Genomic DNA, 22591 nt, shown 5'->3' with positions numbered 1-22591 from the left:
GAGAAATTTTTATTTAAAAAAAATTTACGCATAAAATTATTATATACATTGCATGATCATGCAGTTGGATATGACCGCACTCCATGATTCATTAACTTTTTTTTTTTTGAGGAAAATGATTCATTAACTTCTAACCTTTGAAACAAATGATTTTATTATATTTTAGTTACTTTAGCTTAGTGCGACCTGCGTTCCCGGGTGGGATGAAAGTTCAGCTTGTAAATTTCATCCTATCATGAAACATATTTTGATAAAAGGTAAAAGGCAATAAATTTTATCAACATTACAACTAATTGAAACATTTTAGCCATAGTACAAATTTGCTTGATATGGATGCTGCTTCCCTGGCTGAAGTGATGATGCATTAAGAACGTGAAGTCAAACCAAGAGAGAATATGTGTGTAACCCAACCCATGTCCGTTTAATCTGCAAGAACATTTTATAAGGTTGCACATTTTTCTATCTATCCTAAATTAAATTAAACCGTAGCATACAAATCGAAAGTAGCAATGCTGTGATTTAATCCTCTAAAAACACGGAAAAAAGCGACTGACATGCAGCTGTAAATCAAACTAAAACAACCAACCCATTGGAACAAGATTATTTTGGTTTTGCCAAATTTCTGCTCAAGTCCTGGGCTTTGTTGCTAGGCCAGTTTCTACTTTCTTGATCTCAAAAATGAGCATTCTCCACATCTTTAGCACAAACATTTCGGCTTCATCGTCCAAAATAGATTGGAGCCGTTCAAACATCTCACTAGCATTTATGTGTTCCTGAGTGCTGGAAACTATGTAGTCCACAAGTGTAACCTCTTCTTCTCCCAGAAAATCAGTGATCTTCTTTGATATCCAGGGTCTCATTCTCTCGTGCAGTGCGTTCTGAAAAAAGCAAACACAGAACTAATAAGCTGCGGGCAAGATGGTACCTGTTTATTTCAGGAGAACAAAAGAGAGATCAAATAATTCAAACGTAGGGTCTGGTCACATTTATATGCAAGAGATGGCAGGTATTCAAACAAAATTTAGTGTATAGCTCTAGTGTAGTCAGGAAGTCCCCATGGTTTACTCTTTAACTTTCAAGAAATCTTCACGGTTATAAATTTAGTTGAGTGATCAGAAATTTAGACAAAGTGGGTTGCTTGATTGGTAAAATGAAGATGGTTCTCTATTCATTCATCATGCAGTGCTGACTTTTTCCGACACATCTTTATCAAACAAACAAGACATCAGCAAGTTATGTCACCTGTTCGTAAATAACCCAGTTTATCTCATATGAGAACAATTCATCTTTGGTCTTTGGAATTGCGTCGATCAACTGCTTGGCATCCAAGAGTTTTTGGTTTTCCAGTGTCTTCAACTTATTTGCTCTCTCCCTGTCCGAATGATCCTTTCTACTATCTTCACGCGTGCTACTAGTCTCTTCTTCGTATCTACCACGATCACGCTGGCTAGATTTCTCATGATAACGCCTGCCTTTTTCTTTTTCTGTTCCAACTTTCTCTTCTTTAGGATGCATAGTTGAAATACGCTTTACATCTGTTGCTGCAACCATATTGGAAGATGGGCCTTCCGACATGGAAGACTTAACTGCTTGCTGTTCCTCAGTTGAGTAATCAATCGGGACCAGTGGCCTCATCTTCTTTTCCTTGTGTGCATCCTCATCCTCATCCGCATTAAATACAGAAGGGATTGCAGCTCGTTTTCCAGACCCTGAAAGGCCAAAACCCAACTTCCTGGTAGGTGCCTGTCGCTCATCTGTTGCAGCAGTAACAGTTTCATCATTGACGCCATTCGGTAAAACCACTTCACCTGCAATCAACCAAAGGGATCTAAGACACAAGATGTGGAAGGTACATACAGCAACATACCATAAAGTTTAAAAAATTACTTTCATATATTCCGCCGCTTGGTAGGAGATCAGAGGTCTGAACAACTGCTTTACTCCGATCTTCAAGATATGATGCATCATTGGGTAAAATAGTATTCTCATGCCCATTAGCTGGTCCAGCAGATATAATTTTCTGAGACTCCTGCTGTTTCTTTAGCAGTTCTTCCGCAGCCTTCATTTCAGATTCTACAATCTCTTCTTCCTCTCTCAATCTATCAGCCACGTCCTCTTCCTTCTCCCTTTGTCTTCGTTTCCTCTCTTCATCGCTAGTCCTGTATTTCCTCTTTTTTCCATAACCATCATCACTATCACGCTCTTGGTCCATTATTTCCCACTTCCTTTCTTGAGACTTCTCTTTCTCTTTTTCTCGCTCTCTCTTCCGCCAATGCTCCCTCTCTCTTTCCCTAGTTTCCCAATCTTTTTCACGCACTTTGTACCTGCGTTCTTCTTCCCTGCTCTTATATTCTCTATCTTTCTCCCTCTTAGCTCGTTCTTGTTCTCGCTCCCTCTCATATCTTTCAAGTTCCTTTTCCTTTTCTCGCCGTGATTCACGGTCTCGGTCTCTGCTCTTATCTTGCCTTCTACTCCTATCAGGAGAACCAGTTTCAGCCCTGTCATGATCACTCGCGAGCTTACTTTCACCAGTCTTCTCGTCTTCATTTTTGTCTTCAGCATCTGCGCAAAAAATTTAAAACATGGCACGGGTGCTTGTCGAAAAACAAAGTTTAAATGACAAAATTGTCTCCACGAGATAATAGTGCCAGAATCCCTAAAAATAGACTTCCGATTGAGGAAGTAAAAAAAAGAACACCTTTTCATTCACAGGCAAAAGCAAAACTCACCATGCTTTGCCACATCCGTTTCTGATTCTCCATCCCTTGACCCAGAGGGCTGTTCTGAGTTTGAGTTGTCAGGACCATCAACAGCTGTTTGTAGAGGTGGGGGTGGGGGTGGCAGAGGTTTGTTCTTCAACCTCTCATCTAGCATGCTAGTAAGCTTTTCGAGAGCCTCACGGTCTGCTTCCATGTCTTCATCAGTTACAATGCCAAAATTGGCATCTTCAGGATTTTCCTTATTCAATTTCTCACCGTCATCCTTTTTCTCTTCCTCTGAAGAAGGCTTCACAGACTCATTGGAGGACGTCACTGCTTCGTTTTTATCAGACACTGACGCAGTCGGTTCCCCTAACCCAAATACTTCAGTTTCGGATCCTTGGATAGTCTTTGAGCTTTCAGTTTTTTTCTTAACGTAATGTTCAAGATAAACAGAGGTTGCTTGATTAACTTTTAACTGCAAATTCATCAAACCCACTATACATAAGCCAAAACGAAGTTCAAAATTTTTACGAGAAAATCGATAGTTTAGAAGAAAGTTATCGGCGAAAGTTATTTGCATTATGAAGATGCATCCAGGGATATTGAAAAAAGGCTCTATCAAGACAGAGGTATGAACTATGAAAAGGAAACACTTAACATGTGATTCCAGATTATATTCGAAATATCACATAGATTTGTGTTTGGCGAGCACTTCATACCTCTATCAAGACAGAGGTATGAACTATGAAAAGGAAACACTTAACATGTGATTCCAGATTATATTCGAAATATCACATAGATTTGTGTTTGGCGAGCACTTCATAGACTAAGATATTTATCTCAACCATGCTTGAAAAATACAGGAAAATCATTGAATAAGTTTCAAATACCATTAACTCCTGTCCATCGACATTCAATTTATTGAGAAGCCGCATTGCACGAAGAACTCCTTCAGCAAACTCAAACTCGCAAAATCCAAAACCCTTCAGAGTACCATTAGTAGGATCTTGCACCCGTTTCCAACTCTTTACAGGCCCACAAAGCTTCAGAAAAAATAAAAAGTAAGATTTCATTGAAGTGAGCAACATTAAAGCTTTCCTGGCCAACCAATATACTGATAAAGTAGGGACACAACATACATTGAACTCAATAAGTTAAAAAAAAAAAGTGAGAGCTAGGTAAAAAGTACGAGTCTTGTACTTGCAACAGAGAAAGCATGAAATCATTTTCCACAGTTGATGATATCTTCCCAACGTAAACAATTGTCTGCGGCTTCTCAGTTACTACAACACTTGGGATAACAGGTTGCCTAACAACAGGAGAAGTTAATGGACCACGAATTCCAATGACTGGTGGGCGTGCCAGAGCCGGCACGACACCAACCAGCGGTCTTGGAGGAAATCCTGGACGCAGCATTGGGGCATAAGGAGAAGGATAACGAACAGCACCTGCACAAGGAGACACAAAGATCTAGGCTAATGTGTCAGAATTTGTTCATGAAATTCCTTTACACAGCTGGAAATTATGAGTATAAAAGAACCGATGATACAAATCATACATGGTTACTTAAAAAGAAACAGGGACAAGAACATTCACCAGCAGAATATAGAACCTGAAGGGACATCAAAACAATATAACTCAAATTCGTGAATCAGGAACGCGTGAACAGATCATACCTCATGTATCCACTTGTAAAACAGAATGCGGGTCAAAAACTATCCAATTCCAGGCACCATATGTGAAGGTTTAATTTGAGAAAATCAACTTCTCACTCACACTAGAGCGATCAAAAACAGAACCTTAAAAACAGAACTAAGGTAAAGGTCTACAAAATTTAATTACATTACTCATAACAATGGTTTTAGAGTCATTTTTTAATAAAATGCAAAGAAAACTAAAATCAAATTGGGAATGAGAAGATTGTGATACCTTGATTGACATAGGCAAAGCTGCAGTCAACTTTTAATAGAGTCTGCTGTCGGCAATTCAAAAATTAAAATCCCACGAAAGGGATAAACATTCTTAGAACTACAACAAGTATCCTCATGATTAAAATAGGAGTACCAGAAATGCGTCTTGTTTCATTAGAGGAAAAATGCATTTTGTGCAGCCTATTACCTGGACCTCAGTTAGATGCTTGATTTTTCCTATCCCTTGTGTTCTATGAATTAGAATTGTAGACATTACCATTCTAGTACTCAATCGGTACTTAAGCGAGATTAATCAAAGAAACCAAACAAATAAATTGCGTTCATACCAACAAAAAAGGAGTTGAAGAGTTGGGGTACTCAGTAGTCTCTAATGAAGCCTTCCAACCTTTCCCAAGGTAATCAATCATGAGTGCACTGTAGGAGAAAACATAGTCATCGATACCCCTAAATCCAACCAACATATATCTCTCCCCACACCTTAGTGACACTCATTCTTCCTTTTTCATCAACATATCAGATCATACTATATAAATGAAGCTCAAGTATAAATATGCAATATTGTCCTTAGTTTCAACATGATTTTAATGCCTATATGGCATACAATAGAATCAAGTCAATCCACTGCCGAATTCATTAAAGCTTAAAACTTTTGGAAGTGCTAAGTCGTGCATAACCGTAAAATTCAAAGTTACAGCAAACTTTTATTTTTGAACCAACCATATAATATTAACTCAAAAATATTTCACAAGATGATGCATATTAAGAACAAGACATCACACACAGTTAAATTAACAGAGGGCGAGACTGTGTCAGAAACGGAGAAAGGACCCACCCGGATGAGGCATCGAACCTTGGGGAAAATTCTGAGGGATCGGGGGATAGCCATTTGGTAGGTGCATAGGGTATCTCAAAGGCTGAGACGCTACGGCATAAGGATGCTGCCCCGGAGCCATTACAACTTGAGGTGGCGCACCACTCCCGACCCCCGAAGCTGTAGCCATCATCACAGGCGGCATCGCGCTCACCCCAGGCGGCGGAAACCCGGGATTTTGATATGGAGGAACAGGTGAGAACAGCGGCGTGGAGCCGGAAGAAGGAACCGGAACAAGAGGAACAGCGGGGCGAAAGGATGGCTGGATCGACGGCGGAGGCGGCATGCTCATATTAGGGTTAGGGTTTGGGAAAGGGGTTGGCGATGATGAAGAGAGATCGGATTGGATGGATGGTTTGGGGGTCGAACTATCGGAATCTGGTTGGTTCGGTGCGAGAACGGGATCGGCGGCAGTTGTTTCCGGCACCGTGGGTGGCTCCGCCATTGCTCTAAGTACAACCAAGGTATGTCGTGATAAAGCCCTAGTGCTAATTTGTGCCAAAACCTACGTGGATGCTACAATTTACCATTAATAATTAATAATGAATAGTTCTCGTGTGTAATGTGTATGCGTTGTAAATTTATAATATCCGATTTTTTTACGAAAAATCCAGTAAAAAAATCCAAAATAAAATAAATACTAAATTTTAAAAGTGTTTTTTTTATATAAATAAATTAATTTATAAAAGTGATATTTTTGTAAATTAATAATAATTATTATTATTAGACAAAAATAAAATGATATTTTGATAATTAAATATATATTAAAGGGTAAAAAAATGAGATGATCATATCAGTGTACCAACCTTTCAACTTTAATAAAATAAAACATAGAAAAGATAATATGAAACGACCCTAACTCTATAATTAATAAATAAATATGCGAAATTTTTTTTTTATTTTATATATACTTACTAAAAATAATATGCACATATATGCTCATACATACATGCACAGAATAAAAAAAATTAAAATAAATAAATAAATAACTTAAATAAAAATTGCATTCTTTAAATAAAATAAATATCTGAGTCAAACATTTAATTAAAAATACTGCATAAGAAAAATGATGTAAAATTTGCATGCACTGAAAATATTCAAATAAAATATTCAAAACCACAACCACTGAAAAATAACTAAAAAGTGTAACATGCTGACATAATTAAAACATGCAATGTGACTCAGACATCTATCACGGTCACGGGGTCACTGCATGTCCGCTCATATGTCCTCGCCGTCGGTAGGAGCTACATCCTCCTCTACGAACTCACCTGCACCATACCAGTGTAGTGAGCCTAGAGGCCCAACATGCTAACATAACAAGGGTTTAAAATAATTTAAAACAATTAAATATTAATACATAACATACACATGAATGAGCATGCTTAAAAATATCATGGCATAACATAACTTAAATTAACTTAAATAACGTAATACATAAATATTGTTGAGCAAATAATTTTCTAACATCGCATGGTTGTATCCGTAGTGTAACCTTAAATCATACATTAAATACTGATCAGCGTGGAAACCAACGTACGTGGCGGTGACGAATCACCTCTTAAATTGGCAGTAAACTGCCCTTCAATAGTTCACATATGGGGACGAATCCCCCTTAAATTGTCACACTACTTCAACTTCCAACATAAAATATTTTATTATTGCATCAACCTTAAACATTTAATTATGCATAAAATTATTTCATGAATGCATGTACTTAAATAAAATGTGTGTCCTTCATATATATTTAATTTAATTTCTTACTAACATATAAATATTAAAATAACTTCAATGCATAAAAATAATTAAATATATAATCAGGACGCATGCAATTTTCTCATGGATTGTACTGGACTGCTGGCCCTAAACTCTCAAGCCCATTTACTTAAATCTGGCTCATTAATACAGAGACTGGCCCATTAACATACTTAAGCCCAATAAAATTATTCTAAGCCCAATTAAATTAATTAAAGCCCATTAACAACTTAAACTGGCCCAATGGGCCCCAAAGCCCAAAGACTGGCCCAATAACTTTCATGGGCCCTAAAGCCCATAAAAATTAGTGGGCTCACTTAATTAAAATTATTTAAGCCCAAATAATTAAATTCAACCCAAAAATAATTAAATGGAGCCCAATTAAATTTTGAGATTTAATTAGGCCCATTAAACCATTAGTTAAACTAAAAACTTAAAAATAAAAATACCCGAGCCCAACTAACTTAACCCGGACCCGGACCCAACTAACTTAACCCACAAACTTCCAGACCCGACCCGGACCAGCCCTGAAACCCTAAACCCGATCAGCCCTTCCCTTCCCTTCTCGGCCGCCGCGAGCAGCAGCCCTTCTAGGGCTGCTGCCGCCCTGCTCCGGCCACCCCTGGCCGGAGCCCCGCCGCCCAGACGTAGCCCACGTCTGGGCGGTTCGAACCTAGCCCCTGCCCCCGGCCCATGCATCCCATCGGTCATCCACCGAGCCCCCTTCCCCGAAACCCTAGCTGCGCTTCCTTGGGACCCGATCGACTCTAGGTGGTTTCCTGGGCTCGTTTGGCTCGAGCCACTCGAGCCATTCGGTCCAGACCCTCCTCACCCTACCTAGGACTCTGACCAGCAGCCATACCAGCCATGGTGGACCTGAAAACGTGAACATGAAGAAGGAAAACAAGGAACCTTGCGCATAAACCGAAACAACCGAACCATTTTCTGAAAAACTTGAAAGTTTTTGATGCATACACAATCCACACAATATAATATCTGATAGGTACGAAAAAATGGAAGAAAATCATGCCTTTCACCGAAATTGAAGAGAAAAACGTGTGTGAGACGATTCCGGGACGACGGGACGACGAGCAACCTTGAAACTTCGAAGAAATTCGGCTATGGAACTTCCTTGGAGATGTCTGGCCGAAGAAGATGATGAAGATGGTGGGGTGAGGCGGCTGAAGCTTAGGGTCGATGGGTTTGGGGTAGATTAGGTTAAGTTTTTAATAAAATAGGTTTTTAGGAAATTAAATATATTAATAAGGATTTTAATATATATAAAATATATAACTTAAAAATCTAATTAAGAAAATAAATCTGATAAATAACTTAAATATCTTAAAAATCCCGAAATATCAAATTAATGGAATTTTAAAAATACTAAAAAGTCAATATTTTGGCTTATTTTGAATAAAATGGACTCCTAAAATTATATAAAAATAAATACTAAAAATTTTGAGGCAATAAAACTCAAAATAATATTTTTGGGCTCTAAAAATGCTCATGGAATAAATTAGCTAGAAAGTTGTCATCTCGTCTGTCCATGGTCCCGTCTACGCGATCAAAACAATTAAAATACTAAAAATCGTAAAATCACTAATTATGGGTGAAATGCTTAAAAAAAAAATAAATTAAATCATGCACAAATAATTCACATAATTATTTAACCCATAAATCTAAAATTTAAATAATTAAATACCCTAATTATGCATGCGAATTTACGTATTTAAAATACCGGGTGTTACATAATAATATCTCTTGTATATTATTAAATTTGAGGTTTACATAATAACTACTTTTAATAGGGTATATCATACCATTTTTTGTCTCTAAAAAATACTTTTTATTGTATTAATAACCATAATTCTTTTTAAATAAAATAAAGAATCAAAAATTAATAACAAACAAACATAACATTAAATATAAATAAAATTACTCAATTTTTATTGTATTTCATATAAAAATTTGTTATACACAATAAAAATTTAATTTATATATATGTGTCGTGTGCATATATTTATTAGTTTATAACAACAACGCTCAATGTATACCGTGGTTCGTTGTCTTTCTATTTCGCAAAAAAATATATAAAAAAATAAAATGTTTATTTTTATTAAAGTAAAAGTAATAAATTTAATAAGATGGAAGATATTTTAGATGATATATCTAATATATATGTATATACTATTAAGAACTATGAAATCATTTAATATATTGAGGAATATTTTGATATATTTGCAAGATATATTTAAAAATCGTCATAATTATTTTTAAATTGTTTTAATTTGGAATTCGTTTAAATTTAGTTTGTTCGTGCAAATCAAGAATTTTAAATATGTTATAGTCTTGTTCTCAAATACATAAGATTGCGTACTTTCACACAAATAAAACGGCGTTATATCCATTAATAAACAAGAAATAAAAGGAAAAAAATGTTACTAAATGTAAAAAAAGCATAACTATATATTTGAGAGTAGTATAACGAGTCAAACTGATCCATCTATTGACGCTCTAACTTCGATTTACCAGCTTTGAAGCATAATTGTTGTTTGCATTTTGGGGTCAGCTAGTTTATGTGAAGAATGCTATTTTCAGTTCATTGTAAAGCCCAAGTAAATAAGATCCCACAAAAAGCCCACAAATTTTCTTTGTACTACTTCCACCAAAATATTATTTTTCTTCTTTTTTTTTCTTGTACGAAAGAGGACATCAAATATTGAGTTTGAGTTTACAATATATCAAATATCCCTGAATTATATTAGAGCCGATCAAGAACTTTGAAATATGATTCACCCTTTTAACACATTGCAATCATCTCTTATACTGGAACCGAACACTAGATATACTTTGTCGCGACGAATCCGGTACTGTACCTCGCACCCCGAATCCCGTTTTTATTCATCCAAACATCCTTACATCAGGCACAACTTAAATAATGCTTGCAAATTTTACTCACTGAATCGGGTATATGACCACCTTACCAGTGGCTCGGTTCGTTTCCAAGTACGAGAAAGCTTCGTTAACCTTGTCGAAAGGGAAGGGTCCCTCGGGATCGAGTATCGGCTTCACCTTGCCACTCTCCAGATATGGATTCAGATCCTTTAAATATTCTCCATTCGAAGTCACCACGAACCTGAAGCCTGGTGGGGTGACAGCACCCGTTAGGACAACTACACTCCCGCCGTCCTTCACTACCTTCGCTGCCCTGTCGCCTTGTCCTGTCATGTTCGAAATAGAAAAAGAAGTGCATATTTATAACTTGATTGCATGATCTAGTAAAGATTGAATGGAGATTATGAACTCACCGACTGCATCATAAACTACATCATATTTCTCCGGCCTGTCTTCGAAGTTCTCTTTAGTGTAGTCGATAGCCAAGTCAGCACCCAAGCTTTTCAGAAGTTCAAGTTTTGATGTGCTGGAAGTGGCAGCTATCTTTGATGCGCCAAACACATGTTTTGCAACCTGCTCAAAAAGGCACAAACTTTCAGTAGAAAACTATTGAATTAAAGCTACGACTAAAAAGACAAGAACCAAGTAGAGTTGTATATTTTCTCTTTTACCTGAATGGCAAGGGATCCAACGCCACCAGCTCCGCCGAGAACAAGAACGGATTTGCCCTCAGAAAAACCAGCCTTTAGAAGGCCTTCGTATGCCGTCTCAATTGCAAGAGGGAGACAGGCCGCCTCCGCGAAATCAAGATTCTTAGGCTTCAGGGCCAATAATTTCTCCTCGACCGCAGTGTATTCCGCTAATGACCCGAACTGTTTTGGTCCAGTCAGTGGTTTCTCATTGATGTCCCCGTACACTTGGTCCCCTTCCTTCAGACCCTTCACTTGACTTCCAACTTTAACCACAACGCCCGCAACATCATAGCCTGGAACAGTCTGTGCGCAAAACAAAATTCGAAATACACGTCAATAAAATGCATGCGTTACTTTGGTTGAATTTAACTAGACCTGATCAGTATACCTAAAATATTTTAAAATTTTACGAGCAATTTATATAAAAAAATTTAATCCAAGTATCAAATTTCTATAAGAAATGCACAAATCACCTCTGTACCTCAGCTACTGCTCTACTTACTACCGATACATCCCAAACATGAAAAAAGGGATCGGAAGCAGATTTGACTGAATTATACCCAAAAATGGCACAGAGAAACAAAAGGGTCGAGATAAAACTTACAGGAAGAGGTGAATCGGTGGCCTGAAATTTCCCTAATCTCCTTTTGAAATCAACAGGGTTAAGCGCGGCAGCGGCCACTTTAATCAGAACCTGATCTTCCATGACCTCAGGCACGGCAACATTGGACTCAAATTTCAACACATCAACACCCCCATACTCACTGTATGTCCAGGCCTTCATTTCAGACGGAACTGAGGAAGAAGAAGAAGCAGCAGTAGTTGAGGCTTCTGCAGATGGAGAAGCTGCGAGTATTCTTAGTTTTCGTGAAGCAGCAATGGGTTTTTGGGCTGGTTTTATAGAGTATTTTTGAATGGTAATTTGGGAGGTGACAAGTGGAAGTGGAAGTTTGGTTAATGAAGAGTGGAGAGGTACTGGTGACCTCCATTGGACAGCGGTAGGAGAGAAGATAGAATCCATGGGTAGCTTATCAACTCTCCGCTTTTTTATGTGGCATGCACACACGGTTAATGTGAAACAAAGCCCCAAATCTTGCTAATTCGTAGAGAAAAATATTTTATTTTATTAATGTTCTAATAAATGTAATTTTATTATTATTATTTTTAAAATATGTATACATACATCAGTACATCACGCATAATTTAATTTTTTTTTAAAAAAATAACAATTTTTCTTCTTATTTTTGTAGTTTTAAGTGTTTATTTAAACCACATCGATCCATCGAGCACCTTCTGATTTTTCTTTGATTTCAAGCCACTCGTGGTTAAATTTTGTTAGGTAAGTATCGAGGTTCATTGTATATGGACATAATTGATTTCAATCATGAGGTATGTCACTCATGCTTAAAAATAAAATTGATATTGATATTTGTTGAAACTCACCCTTATAACTTAAAAATAATATGACTTTTTAAACATTTTAATCTTCAGATATTTGATATTTATTCTGTTTTCCTTGAAGTAAAATCAACACATGCACTTAAATTTACAATATAAATTTTTTTTTTTTAAAAAATTAAAGCAATGTTCATTTATACGCACACACAAATGATCAAACAAAAAGGGATTAAAGCTCATAAACGCTTTTGTTGTTTGGCTTTCGGTTTAGGCACATATTGATCCAACAGCATTGACAGCAATCACTGATCAAAGAAAATGCATGGAACTCTTATGTATACAAATTGAACATAACTTTGAATTTAACTGCATAACAACCTTCTCTGACAACGTCGTTTCAAATTTTTTCTTCTCAGCACCCATCTCTCCTTGATATTACACAGACCATCAACTCCATATTCACCAGTTTTTCCATCAAACAAATCCAAGCCCTCAACCTGCGAAGAAGGATCTTGCCTGATTCTGGCAGCTTCAGCAAGCAAGTCATTAATCAACATTTCTGTAGTCTTTGTAGTAATTCCTCTGAGATACCAAGAAATAGGAGGGGGTGGAACGATGGATGGCTGTATGAGTTGTTCCAAGTGCAACTTTGAGCCGATTCTTCCCCTTCCTTTAGTGCAAGAGATGTAATCTTTCAGAGACTTGGGCTTTAACGGGTGGCACAAGTGTTCGTCAACATATATAGGTTCCATTTTCCAGCAACCTTCGAATCTTTGCATGAATCCTGACTTTATTTGTTTGAATTTCATCTAACAAGGGGAAAACACGTTGTAGACTAACACTTACATAGCTAGTAATCGACAATAATGCGTCTAAATGAAGATACACGTTTGATTTTAAGAAGACACAACATTCCTCAGAGCAAAAAAAATGCTGTGTGGCATGCCAGGGGCCAATCACTGAGATTCTAACAATTGAAGTTTGAATCAAACAAACAAATGAAATACATTTATTAAATGATGTTCCATTCTTACAGTGTGATCTTCTCTGTTCTGATCAACTAAAACATGAACAGAGATAGTCCCAGACCACCAAAGGAATCGCCAAAGTGCTGCTTGCTCCACTTCCACTAATTGCCTCGATCCTTCTTCAAGTAGAACTTTTCTTGATATTACTTCCTAAGGATACCAAATATTGACTAAATCAAAACGCAAATGGTGAACCATAAATTCAGATTGTCTGGATTATAGTGAACACGTTTTTGACACCAAAGCTCATATTTCCTCTTGTACGCTATAGTTTCAAGGCCATCCTCAGAGAGCATGATCATTACCTTAATATTCTTGAAAACTCTTTTGTTATCAGGATCTGTGACAATGTTATAAACCGCATCTGGTGGCAACCCAACATTGACTTTCATAACTAGGTTGCAAAGTGAACCCTTAGGTACCGTAACCTGGGAGAAAGTTCAGAAGGCATTATAAAGAGCACTCTCACGGATAAATCGATGATTCGGTGGTGGATGGACTGAGATATTACACATTGAGGAATGTCAAGCAACAGCAAAAGCAGAAAACTCCAAATACCTCTATTTCTGGAGGATGATCGACCCACTTTGGATTCTCTTTCCATGCATACAGTTGTTTTTCTAAATTCAACAGTGAAGTAGATAACTCTTTGTTGTTCATCTTAGGAAATTGTAAGATATTTGAATAGTCATCTCTCTTAAATGGTTTGAAATGCAGCTGCAACCACAAGATGATTTATCTTAAATACAAATGAGTAAAAGTTCCCTTTTTCAATTTACTTTATGTTTTCAGTGATAACGCACCTCAACATACTCACACGCTTTCTTAGGGAAGTTTGAGACCAAGCTATATACATCAAAACCGGTCAAATTAGGAAGCCCAAAGCTTTTCTTGTTTGAGTCATCTGTGCTCATTCTTGTCGATTGAATTTCATCCATCACTACCTGTAAGAGTGTTACCATTCATAAGTTTCTTTTCTTTGAGATCTTGATATAGTAGTGTAGAGTCTTTTGACAACGTATTTCTCAGCGGTTCAATGACATTTTTTTATCAGACTAAAAGGTTCAAGAACCATTAACTACAACTTAGCTTCCAATCTATTCTGTGACAAGGCTGCGCGATGCTCGTGGAATTTGAATATTGCTCGTAGAAATTTATGATCGAATGAACTATTTACTTTTTCCCATAAACCATGCTTCAGGGTCTCTGACTGCAAAATATGTCACATATCTTCTCTTAATGAGCATCGTTACCAGAAACGGAGACAAAATTACGAAATGCAACTAAAGAGATTTGATACGGTGAGCACCTGCTGACGTGACATCATGCACATCCAATAGGTGAGTGACACATCAGCATATGCTCACATGGGTGCTCAAGATGGGTGTTCACCGTATCAAAACTCTGCAACTAAATTTATCAATTTCTATTCAACTATCTCAATTGCGTTAGATCGATGAGATTTATCCCTGTCTATTCCTACAACCCATTAACTTCATTTTCATAGTCCGTGGACATGTAACAACAACATTACTCTATGGATACGTCCAACTCCCCCAAAGAGTAGGTTTACAAGGGCAATCTTATACAGGGGCCAACCTAGGACTTCCAATTCAATGAATAAAACCTGTAAATTTCAGAGAGTAATTTCTCCCAAATTCGAATATCACTCTTTGAATACATCAACTCCCCTCACAAAAAAAATTTGTGAGCAGACCCACTTATAAATTAGCATAAACTTCATGCCAATATTATAATCAATTGAGCATTATTCTATTAATCTCCATCAAAATCTTTAAATGACCATATAATATCGTCCCAACTTTCAAGTCCCCAACCCGCAAACAGACATTTTTATAAAAACTCCCTGACAAACAAATATCAAATCAAAAAGGAAAAAAAAAATCCAATAACAGCAAGAAATCAGAAAACAAGATCACCCAGCAAACAAACTATTCAGTTATCGCAAGAAACAGCACACAATATGCCATTCAGACAGCAAGCATCAATCTACCAAGAACATAAAATGGAAGATGGGTTGAATTATAACACTAACCTCACTGGTAAAATGGGAAAAATTGAACAATCGAATGGAAAGTGGAAACTAACTATCGAATATGAAGTTGAAGAGTAGCTAAATAATTCTTTCAAAAAAAAAAAAAAAGAGTAGCTAAATAATTGGTCGGAAACTTCGAGTCAGAATCGCATTCCGAGTAGTCGCCCCGGGGAGAACCACGCTTCTATCTCAAATTTGAACAAGTCTCGCGTTTCAGCTCTTTACTCGCGTAAATAGCTAGCAGCCATAATTTACTAGAGGAGATTTATTTAGGAGAATTTATTAGTGCATAAAAAATATTCTAAATTACCTTTTCAAGAAAAAAAAATAGTCTACATTACATTATTTATTTAAGGTTTTTTTAAAAAAAACAAATTATTTGGAAATGCTTATTTTCATTAACAAGTGAAAACGAGTAAGCAACACAAGTAAATAATATATCGATGCTAGCAGCAAGCAATATAATAATTAAGTGTAATTATCATTGCAAGCTAGATACCACCAATGTCGGATGAACTATGAAGCGAAAAATAAAGCAAGGTATATAACCCCACTGAGGGTTTTTAAAGTTCCCATCACGAAATTTCCATGTTTGTCTCAGATTATAAATGAGCGATTTTAAATGTATAAAACAAAATTTGTTCTGCAATTAAATGTTTAACATCTCTCAATTTTGTTTCAAACTATTATTTGTTTATTCTTAATAATTATAATTTAAATTCTGACACGTGTGAAATTTTGATTTCCCCCGTGTATGCATCTTGTTTATTTCTTTAAGGTATATGTCGTTTTTTGAAAGGAAAAATTTTCAAGTAAATCAAACATTCATGATATAAATCAATCCTATGAAATAAATTTGTTGATCTCTATGGATCAAACCTACAAATATTTATAATATAAAAAATTATATTTTTGACATAAAAAATAATACAATACAATGAGTGACTCGATTAGAAGATCCGTCTAATAAAATTTTATCGTTAGACCATTTCATAAAAGTTTTGTGTAAAATAAATTATTCGACCACACTTAATTACGATTCTCTAGCAATCAATCTTTGATATTCATATATTGCGATGTGACAATGTTTGGACAATTTTCAATCTCACGGTAAATCGAATGGCACAAATAAATCTCCATGACAGAGAACCATTGGATTGCAATAATTATTTTTATTATTAAAGCAATCAAACCACAATGTGTAAGTTGTACGATTTAAAAAATGAAGTTGTATCAATTTTATCAACTATAATTTTTTATAAAGTGACAAACATTTGTCTTGTCGTACACCATTGAGCAAAATAATCATTTTTTTTATATATAATTATATTTTATATCTATTATGAAAAAATAATTAAATATAATATTGTGTAAGGGAGAAAGAACACGCTTCTCCCTCGATAAAAGACACAAATTAATGAATATCTTTACCTTGTCTTTTTATTAAAGAAAAGCCACGCCCTTAGAATTCCCAGGGAAAAACTATACCTATTAACTAATCATATTTTTTTATACCTATTAACTAATCATTTTTTTAACAATAAAACTTATAATTTTATTAAAAAATATTTAAATCGTCTATTACAAAATCTACTAATCAACGTGGTAACATCTCATGCTCCCAAACAAAAGAGGAGGAGAAGAAATTGTAAAATGAGCAAGTCTATGTGCTATAATATTTGCTTACGATGACAATGATGCAACTTGATACTAAACAATCATATGTTTTTTAAATAAAAAAGCACTCTTACTATAATATATATAGAACCAAAAAAAATTGAATTAATTACATTGAAACAAACAACTAATTCCATCCTTTCGATCTTGGCCTAGCTCTTTGCCTTGTTTTCACTCAAAGAACATAAAATTCTAACCCGATTATAAGCAAATTTCGAACATATATTTTCTATACTTTAACCCAGCAGACCTAAGAAAAGAAGATATATAATGTCACAACCAGTTATACTATACCCAAATAACAATCTCCCAAGACAGTCAAATTCTTCCCATTCTAATGGGTCGTTCGGACCTGTTTTTGTGGTCTTGGCAGTGATCGTTGTCTTATCAGCGGTGGCTTGCGTGCTGGGACGGTTGTGCAACAGGCGATATCACAGGGACGCTGCGAAGGAGGGAGCGGTGCACCACCGCGGGTCGAAGGCCAAGAAGCAAAGCCATGGACTTGGACCCAAAGAGTGGGAATCTAGGCAAGAACCTAACTTGATCAACACGAGAGGCCGTGGGGACATAGAATTCGGATTTGACAAGAAAATGCCTTCCGTGAAGAATATGGCTAAAAACGGAGGAAAGCAAGCTCATCATGCAAATGGTGGACACAAGCCAGAAGTAAGATTTGCTGATAATTAATATAATATGTACGTAGGGCAACAACAGTCCTTTAATTTCGTTAATGTGTAATATATTTTATCATTTCGTTTCGTTAAGCTCCCAGTGTGATTAAAGCTAGGGATTAAAGCTCATAAGCGCTTTTATTGTTTGGCTTTCGGTTAGCCACATATTGCTCTAACAGCATTGACAGCAATCACTGATCAAAGAAAATGCATGGAACTCTGATTGTATACAAATCGAACATAACTTTGAATTCAACTACATAACAACCTTCTCCGACAACGTGGTTTCGAAATTTTTCTTCTCAGCACCCATCTCTCCTTGATATTAGTATTACACAGACCATCAACTCTATATTCACCTGTTTTCCATCAAACAAATCCAAGCCCTCAACCTGCGAAGAAGGATCTTGCCTGATTCGGGCAGCTTCAGCGAGCAAGTTATGAATCAGCATTTCTATAGTCTTTGTAGTAATTCCTCTGAGATACCAAGAAATAGGAGGGGTTGGAACGATGTATGGCTGTATGAGTTGTTCCAAGTGCAACTTTGAGCCGATTCTTCCCCTTCCTAAAAAAGAGACGCAATCTTCAGAGACTTGGGCTTTAACGAGTGGCACAAGTCTTCGTCAACATATATAGGTTCCATTTTCCAGCAACCTTCAAATCTTTGCATGAATCCCGACATTATTTGTTTGAATTTCATCTGACAAGGGGAAAACACGTTGTAGACTAACACTTAGATAGCTAGTAATCGATATAACGAGTCTAAATGAAGATACACGTTAGATTTTAAGAAGACACGACATTTCTCAGAGCAAAAATGCCGTGTGACATACCAGGGGCCAATCAATCACTGAGATTCTAACGATTGAAGCTCGAATCAAACAAACAAATGAAATACAGTTATTAAATGATGTTCCATTCTTACAGTGTGATCTTCTCTGTTCTAATCAACTAAAACATGAACAGAGATAGTCCCAGACCACCAAAGGAATCGCCAAAGTGCTGCTTGCTCCACTTCCACTAATTGCCTCGATCCTTCTTCAAGTAAAACTTTTCTTGATATTACTTCCTAAGGATACCAAATATTGAATAAATCAAAACGCAAATGGTGCACCATAAATTCAGATTGTCTGGATTATAGTGAACAAGTTTTTGACCCCAAAGCTCATATTTCCTCTTGTACGCTATAGTTTCAAGGCCATCCTCGGAGAGCATGATCATTACCTTAATATTCTCCGCATCTGGTGGATACCCAACATTGACTTTCATAACTAGGTTGCAAAGTGAACCTTTAGGTACCGTAACCTGGGAGAAAGTTCAGAAGGCATTACAAGAAGCACTCTCACGGATAAATCGTTGATTCAGTGGTGGATGGACTGAGATATTACAAATTGAGGAATGTCAAGCAACAGCAAAAGCAGAAAACTCCAAATACCTCTATTTCTGGAGGATGATCGACCCACTTTGGATTCTCTTTCTATGCATACAGTTGTTTTTCTAAATTCAACAGTGAAGTAGATAACTCTTTGTTGTTCCTCTTAGGAAATTGTAAGATATTTGAATAGTCATCTCTCTTAAATGGTTTGAAATGCAGCTGCAACCACATGAATGATTTATCTTAAATACAAATGAGTTAAAGTTCCCTTTTTCAATTTACTTTATGTTTTCAGTGATAACGCACCTCAACATACTCACACACTTTATTAGGGAAGTTTGAGACCAAGCTATATACATCAAAACCGGTCAAATTAGGAAGCCCAAAGCTTTTCTTGCTTGAGTCATCTGTGCTCATTCTTGTGGTTTGAATTTCATCCATCACTACCTGTACGAGTGTTACCATTAATAAGTTTTTTTTCTTTGAGATCTTGATGTAGTAGTGTCGAGTCGTTTGACAACGTATTTCTCAGCGGTTCAATGACATTTTTTTAACAGACTAAAAGGTTCAAGAACCATTAACTACAACTTAGCGTCCAATCTATTCTCTGACAAGGCTGCACGATGCTCATGGAATTTGAATATTGCTCGTACAAATTTATGATTGAATGAACTAGTTACTTTTTCCCATAAACCATGCTTCAAGGTCTCTGACCGCAAAATATGCCACTTATCTTCTCTTAATGAGCATCATTACCAGAAACGGAGACAAAATTACAACATGCAACTAAAGAGATTTGATATGGTGAGCAAATATCGTGAGCACCAATGTGAGCAACTGCTGACGTGGCATCACACATATCCAAAAGGTGAGCTGACACATCAGCAGGTTCTCACAGAGTGCTTACGATGGATGCTCACCATATCAAAACTCTGCAACTAAATTTATCAATTTCTATTCAACTATCTCAATTACGTTTATTAGAAATTAAACTTGGACCTAACTCACCTCAAAAACTAGCTCAAGAGGTGAGGTTTGCCCTTGTTCATATAAAGAGGTCCAGATTATTTAGCCAACCTATGGAGCGTGGATATATTAACGGGTGGCCAACTATGGGACGGGTGAGGCCAACTATGGGCCGACCAACACATAACGGGAACCCGGGCTTTGATATCATATTAGAAATTAAAGTTGGACCTAACTCACCTCAAAAGCTAGCTCAAGAGGTAAGGTTTGCCCTTGTTCATATAAAGAGATCCAGGTTATTTAGCCAACCTATGTGGGACATAAATCAATGCACCAACATAGATCAATTAGATTTATTCATGTCTATTCCTACAACCCATTAACTTCATTTTCATAGTCTGTGGACATGTAACTACAATGTTACTCTATGGATACGTCCTCCCCCAAAGACTAGGTTTTCAGGGCCACTCTCATAGGGGCAGACTTAGGATTTCCTATTTAATGAAAAAAACCAATAAATTTCAGAGTGTAATTTTTCCCAAATTCGAATATCACTCTTTGAATACTTCGACTCCCCTCAGAAAGAAAAAATTGAGAGAAGACCCACTTATAAATTAGCATCAACCTCATGCCAATATTATAATCAATTGAGCACTATTCTATTAAACTCCATCAAAATCTTTAAATGACCTTATAATATCCTCCCAACTCCCAAATCCCAACCCGCAAACAGAAATTTTTATAAAAACTCACTGACAAACAAATATCAAATCAAAAAGGAAAAAAATATCCAATAACAGCAAGAAATCAGTAAACAAGCATCACCAAACAATTATTCGCAAGAAACAACACACAATATGCCATTCAGACAGCTAGCATCAATCTACAAAGAACATAAAATGGAAGATGGGTTGAATTATACACTAACCTCACTGGTAAAATGGGAAAAATTGAACAATCAAATGGAAATTGGAAACAAACGATCGAATATGAAGTTGAAGAGTAGCTAAATAATTGGTCGGAAACTTCCAGTCAGAATCGCATTCCAAGTAGTCGCACCGGGTAGAACACGCTTCTTTCTCAATTTGAACAAAACTCGCGTTTCACCTCATTAAGCACAATTCACTAGAGGAGATTTATTTAAGAGAATTTATTAGTGCATAAAATAGTCTAAATTATCTTTTTTTTTAAAAAAAAAAATCTACATTACATTCTTTATTCAAGGTTTTTTTTTAAAAAATAATTATTTGGAAACGCTAATTTTTTTTAACAAACAAGGGCGATACAACTAAATAACTTATATCGGTACGAGTAGCAAGCAATATAATAATTAAGTATAATTATCATTGCAAGCTTGATACCACCAACTTCTTTGAGGGATGAAACGAAAAATAAAGCAAGGTATATCCACTTAGGGTTTTTATTATAAATGAGCGATTTTAAATGTATAAAACAAAATTTGTTCTGCAATTAAATGATTAACCTCTCACAATTTTGTTTCAATTATTTATTTATTCTAATCTAAATCCTCACACGTGTGAAAATTTAACTTCACCGTGCATGCATCTTGTTTCTTTTTTTTTTTTAATATATGCATCTTGTGTTTTTTAGTTATTTATTTAAGGTATATGTCGTTTTATAAAAGGAAAATTTATCAAGTAAATCAAACATTCATGATATAAATAAATCTTACGAAAAGTTGGACTCTACGGATTAAACTTTAATCAATATCGGGGTCGTAAATATATCGAGATTCCGCTTAGAGCATGTATAAGGATGTGAGGAAGTTGATGTGATAAACTTGATAATATGATCACATGATAATGTAAGTGTTGGTAACGAACATACAATAATGTGGTGATGTTGTAGTGGTAATGTTGAAGTGATATTTTTTTAATCAGTTAAATTATACTTTTAAAACACAATATTTTTTTAATCAATTAAATAATACTTTTAAAACATAATAAAAATACAAATAAATATAACAAATTAAAAATAAACATATTTAAATTTTAAAATTACATTGAAAAATGCACATAAATTTAAGAAATAAAAAAAAATTAAAACATAAAAAAATAATTTAAAAAAAAATACATAATATTCCAAAATAAAAAAAAAACATGAAAAAAAGACACATAAATTAAATTTGACACAAGTAAATAAAAGCAGACGAGTTCCATTATTTATAGAAAATTTCATTAATTTTAAAAAATATAGTCGTTGATCTTTTTAAATATTTTTATTAATTATTCTTAATTTTTTTACAATTTATTTAATTTATTTTTAATTAAAATCATTTTATAAATCTCTTCTATCTTATCTTTACTAAATTATAATTGATAAACTCATTAGAGTAACTAAATTTGGTCATTTTAATAGATTTTTAAATTTATCCTTATAATTCTTTCAAATATATTCAATGATTAAAAGGTAAAAATGTAATTTAGGATTAAAAAACTCTCACATCTTATCCCCACTATCCCACTATCTTAATTTTTAATTATTATTTTTATAAAATTATATTATGTGCATATGCAAAGAATGTGCTTAGTGTACTAGTAATAGTTATAATTG

The 22591-nt window shown here is 35.5% G+C and overlaps 3 protein-coding genes and 1 pseudogene across 13 annotated transcripts; all 4 read right to left on the bottom strand.

The window, feature by feature from the left end:
* Nucleotides 1-402: 402 nt before the first annotated feature.
* On the bottom strand, nucleotides 403-6032 carry LOC140886445 (RNA-binding motif protein 25). Of its 8 annotated transcripts, XM_073293198.1 has the most exons (9): nucleotides 5466-5599; nucleotides 4960-5047; nucleotides 4632-4674; nucleotides 3903-4150; nucleotides 3593-3745; nucleotides 2730-3177; nucleotides 1888-2562; nucleotides 1243-1808; nucleotides 403-878 (listed from the first exon to the last, which is right to left on the bottom strand). In XM_073293198.1, the coding sequence occupies exons 2-9, from the start codon at nucleotides 5038-5040 to the stop codon at nucleotides 627-629; spliced, it is 2466 nt and encodes an 821-aa protein (XP_073149299.1). In that variant the 5' UTR covers nucleotides 5041-5047; nucleotides 5466-5599; the 3' UTR covers nucleotides 403-626. The 8 variants fall into 8 exon arrangements, with proteins under 8 accessions (XP_073149299.1, XP_073149223.1, XP_073149524.1 ...); XM_073293122.1 differs by lacking the exon at nucleotides 5466-5599 and having other exon boundaries at nucleotides 4960-5455; XM_073293423.1 differs by lacking the exon at nucleotides 5466-5599 and adding an exon at nucleotides 4379-4479 and having other exon boundaries at nucleotides 4632-5096.
* A 3865-nt stretch (nucleotides 6033-9897) lies between these two features.
* Nucleotides 9898-11913, bottom strand: LOC140874965 (2-methylene-furan-3-one reductase-like). 2 transcript variants are annotated; one of them, XM_073278470.1, is made up of 4 exons: nucleotides 11451-11913; nucleotides 10826-11149; nucleotides 10568-10730; nucleotides 9898-10480 (listed from the first exon to the last, which is right to left on the bottom strand). In XM_073278470.1, exons 1-4 carry the CDS (start codon nucleotides 11865-11867, stop codon nucleotides 10215-10217), a joined length of 1170 nt encoding a protein of 389 aa, XP_073134571.1. In that variant the 5' UTR covers nucleotides 11868-11913; the 3' UTR covers nucleotides 9898-10214. The 2 variants fall into 2 exon arrangements, with proteins under 2 accessions (XP_073134571.1, XP_073134572.1); XM_073278471.1 differs by having other exon boundaries at nucleotides 10568-10727; nucleotides 11451-11911.
* Nucleotides 11914-12455: 542 nt separating this feature from the next.
* LOC140882437 (uncharacterized) lies at nucleotides 12456-15491 on the bottom strand. Of its 3 annotated transcripts, XM_073288456.1 has the most exons (7): nucleotides 15329-15491; nucleotides 14352-14482; nucleotides 14076-14216; nucleotides 13831-13989; nucleotides 13578-13700; nucleotides 13279-13422; nucleotides 12456-13053 (listed from the first exon to the last, which is right to left on the bottom strand). In XM_073288456.1, exons 3-7 carry the CDS (start codon nucleotides 14208-14210, stop codon nucleotides 12607-12609), a joined length of 1008 nt encoding a protein of 335 aa, XP_073144557.1. In that variant the 5' UTR covers nucleotides 14211-14216; nucleotides 14352-14482; nucleotides 15329-15491; the 3' UTR covers nucleotides 12456-12606. The 3 variants fall into 3 exon arrangements, with proteins under 3 accessions (XP_073144557.1, XP_073144539.1, XP_073144548.1); XM_073288438.1 differs by having other exon boundaries at nucleotides 14076-14482; nucleotides 15329-15490; XM_073288447.1 differs by lacking the exon at nucleotides 14352-14482 and having other exon boundaries at nucleotides 15329-15490.
* Nucleotides 15492-17713: 2222 nt separating this feature from the next.
* On the bottom strand, nucleotides 17714-20974 carry LOC140893137 (uncharacterized; annotated as a pseudogene).
* Nucleotides 20975-22591: the final 1617 nt, after the last annotated feature.

The sequence above is a fragment of the Henckelia pumila genome, chromosome 1 (genome assembly GCF_033568475.1).
Source record: "Henckelia pumila isolate YLH828 chromosome 1, ASM3356847v2, whole genome shotgun sequence".
NCBI classification, from domain to species: Eukaryota; Viridiplantae; Streptophyta; class Magnoliopsida; order Lamiales; family Gesneriaceae; genus Henckelia; species Henckelia pumila.
The sequence above is the reverse complement of the archived record's forward strand: the minus strand, read 5'-3'. Positions and strand labels throughout refer to the sequence as shown.

Excerpts from the sequence above, each read along its gene's own strand:
- LOC140882437 (XM_073288438.1), bottom strand. The coding sequence starts at position 14,234 with ATGGTAACACTCTTACAGGTAGTGATGGATGAAATTCAATCGACAAGA. Across the intron at positions 13,990-14,075 it reads AAGCGTGTGAGTATGTTGAG|CTGCATTTCAAACCATTTAA; the intron begins GTGCGTTATCAC and ends TTGTGGTTGCAG. Across the intron at positions 13,423-13,577 it reads GAGTTTTCAAGAATATTAAG|GAAGTAATATCAAGAAAAGT; the intron begins GTAATGATCATG and ends TGGTATCCTTAG.
- LOC140886445 (XM_073293054.1), bottom strand. The coding sequence starts at position 5,949 with ATGGCGGAGCCACCCACGGTGCCGGAAACAACTGCCGCCGATCCCGTT. Across the intron at positions 2,563-2,729 it reads AACGGATGTGGCAAAGCATG|ATGCTGAAGACAAAAATGAA; the intron begins GTGAGTTTTGCT and ends TTTTTTGCGCAG. Across the intron at positions 879-1,242 it reads ACTGGGTTATTTACGAACAG|AACGCACTGCACGAGAGAAT; the intron begins GTGACATAACTT and ends TGCTTTTTTCAG.
- LOC140874965 (XM_073278470.1), bottom strand. The coding sequence starts at position 11,867 with ATGGATTCTATCTTCTCTCCTACCGCTGTCCAATGGAGGTCACCAGTA. Across the intron at positions 10,731-10,825 it reads TTGGATCCCTTGCCATTCAG|CAGGTTGCAAAACATGTGTT; the intron begins GTAAAAGAGAAA and ends TGCCTTTTTGAG. Across the intron at positions 10,481-10,567 it reads TGTAGTTTATGATGCAGTCG|GACAAGGCGACAGGGCAGCG; the intron begins GTGAGTTCATAA and ends CGAACATGACAG.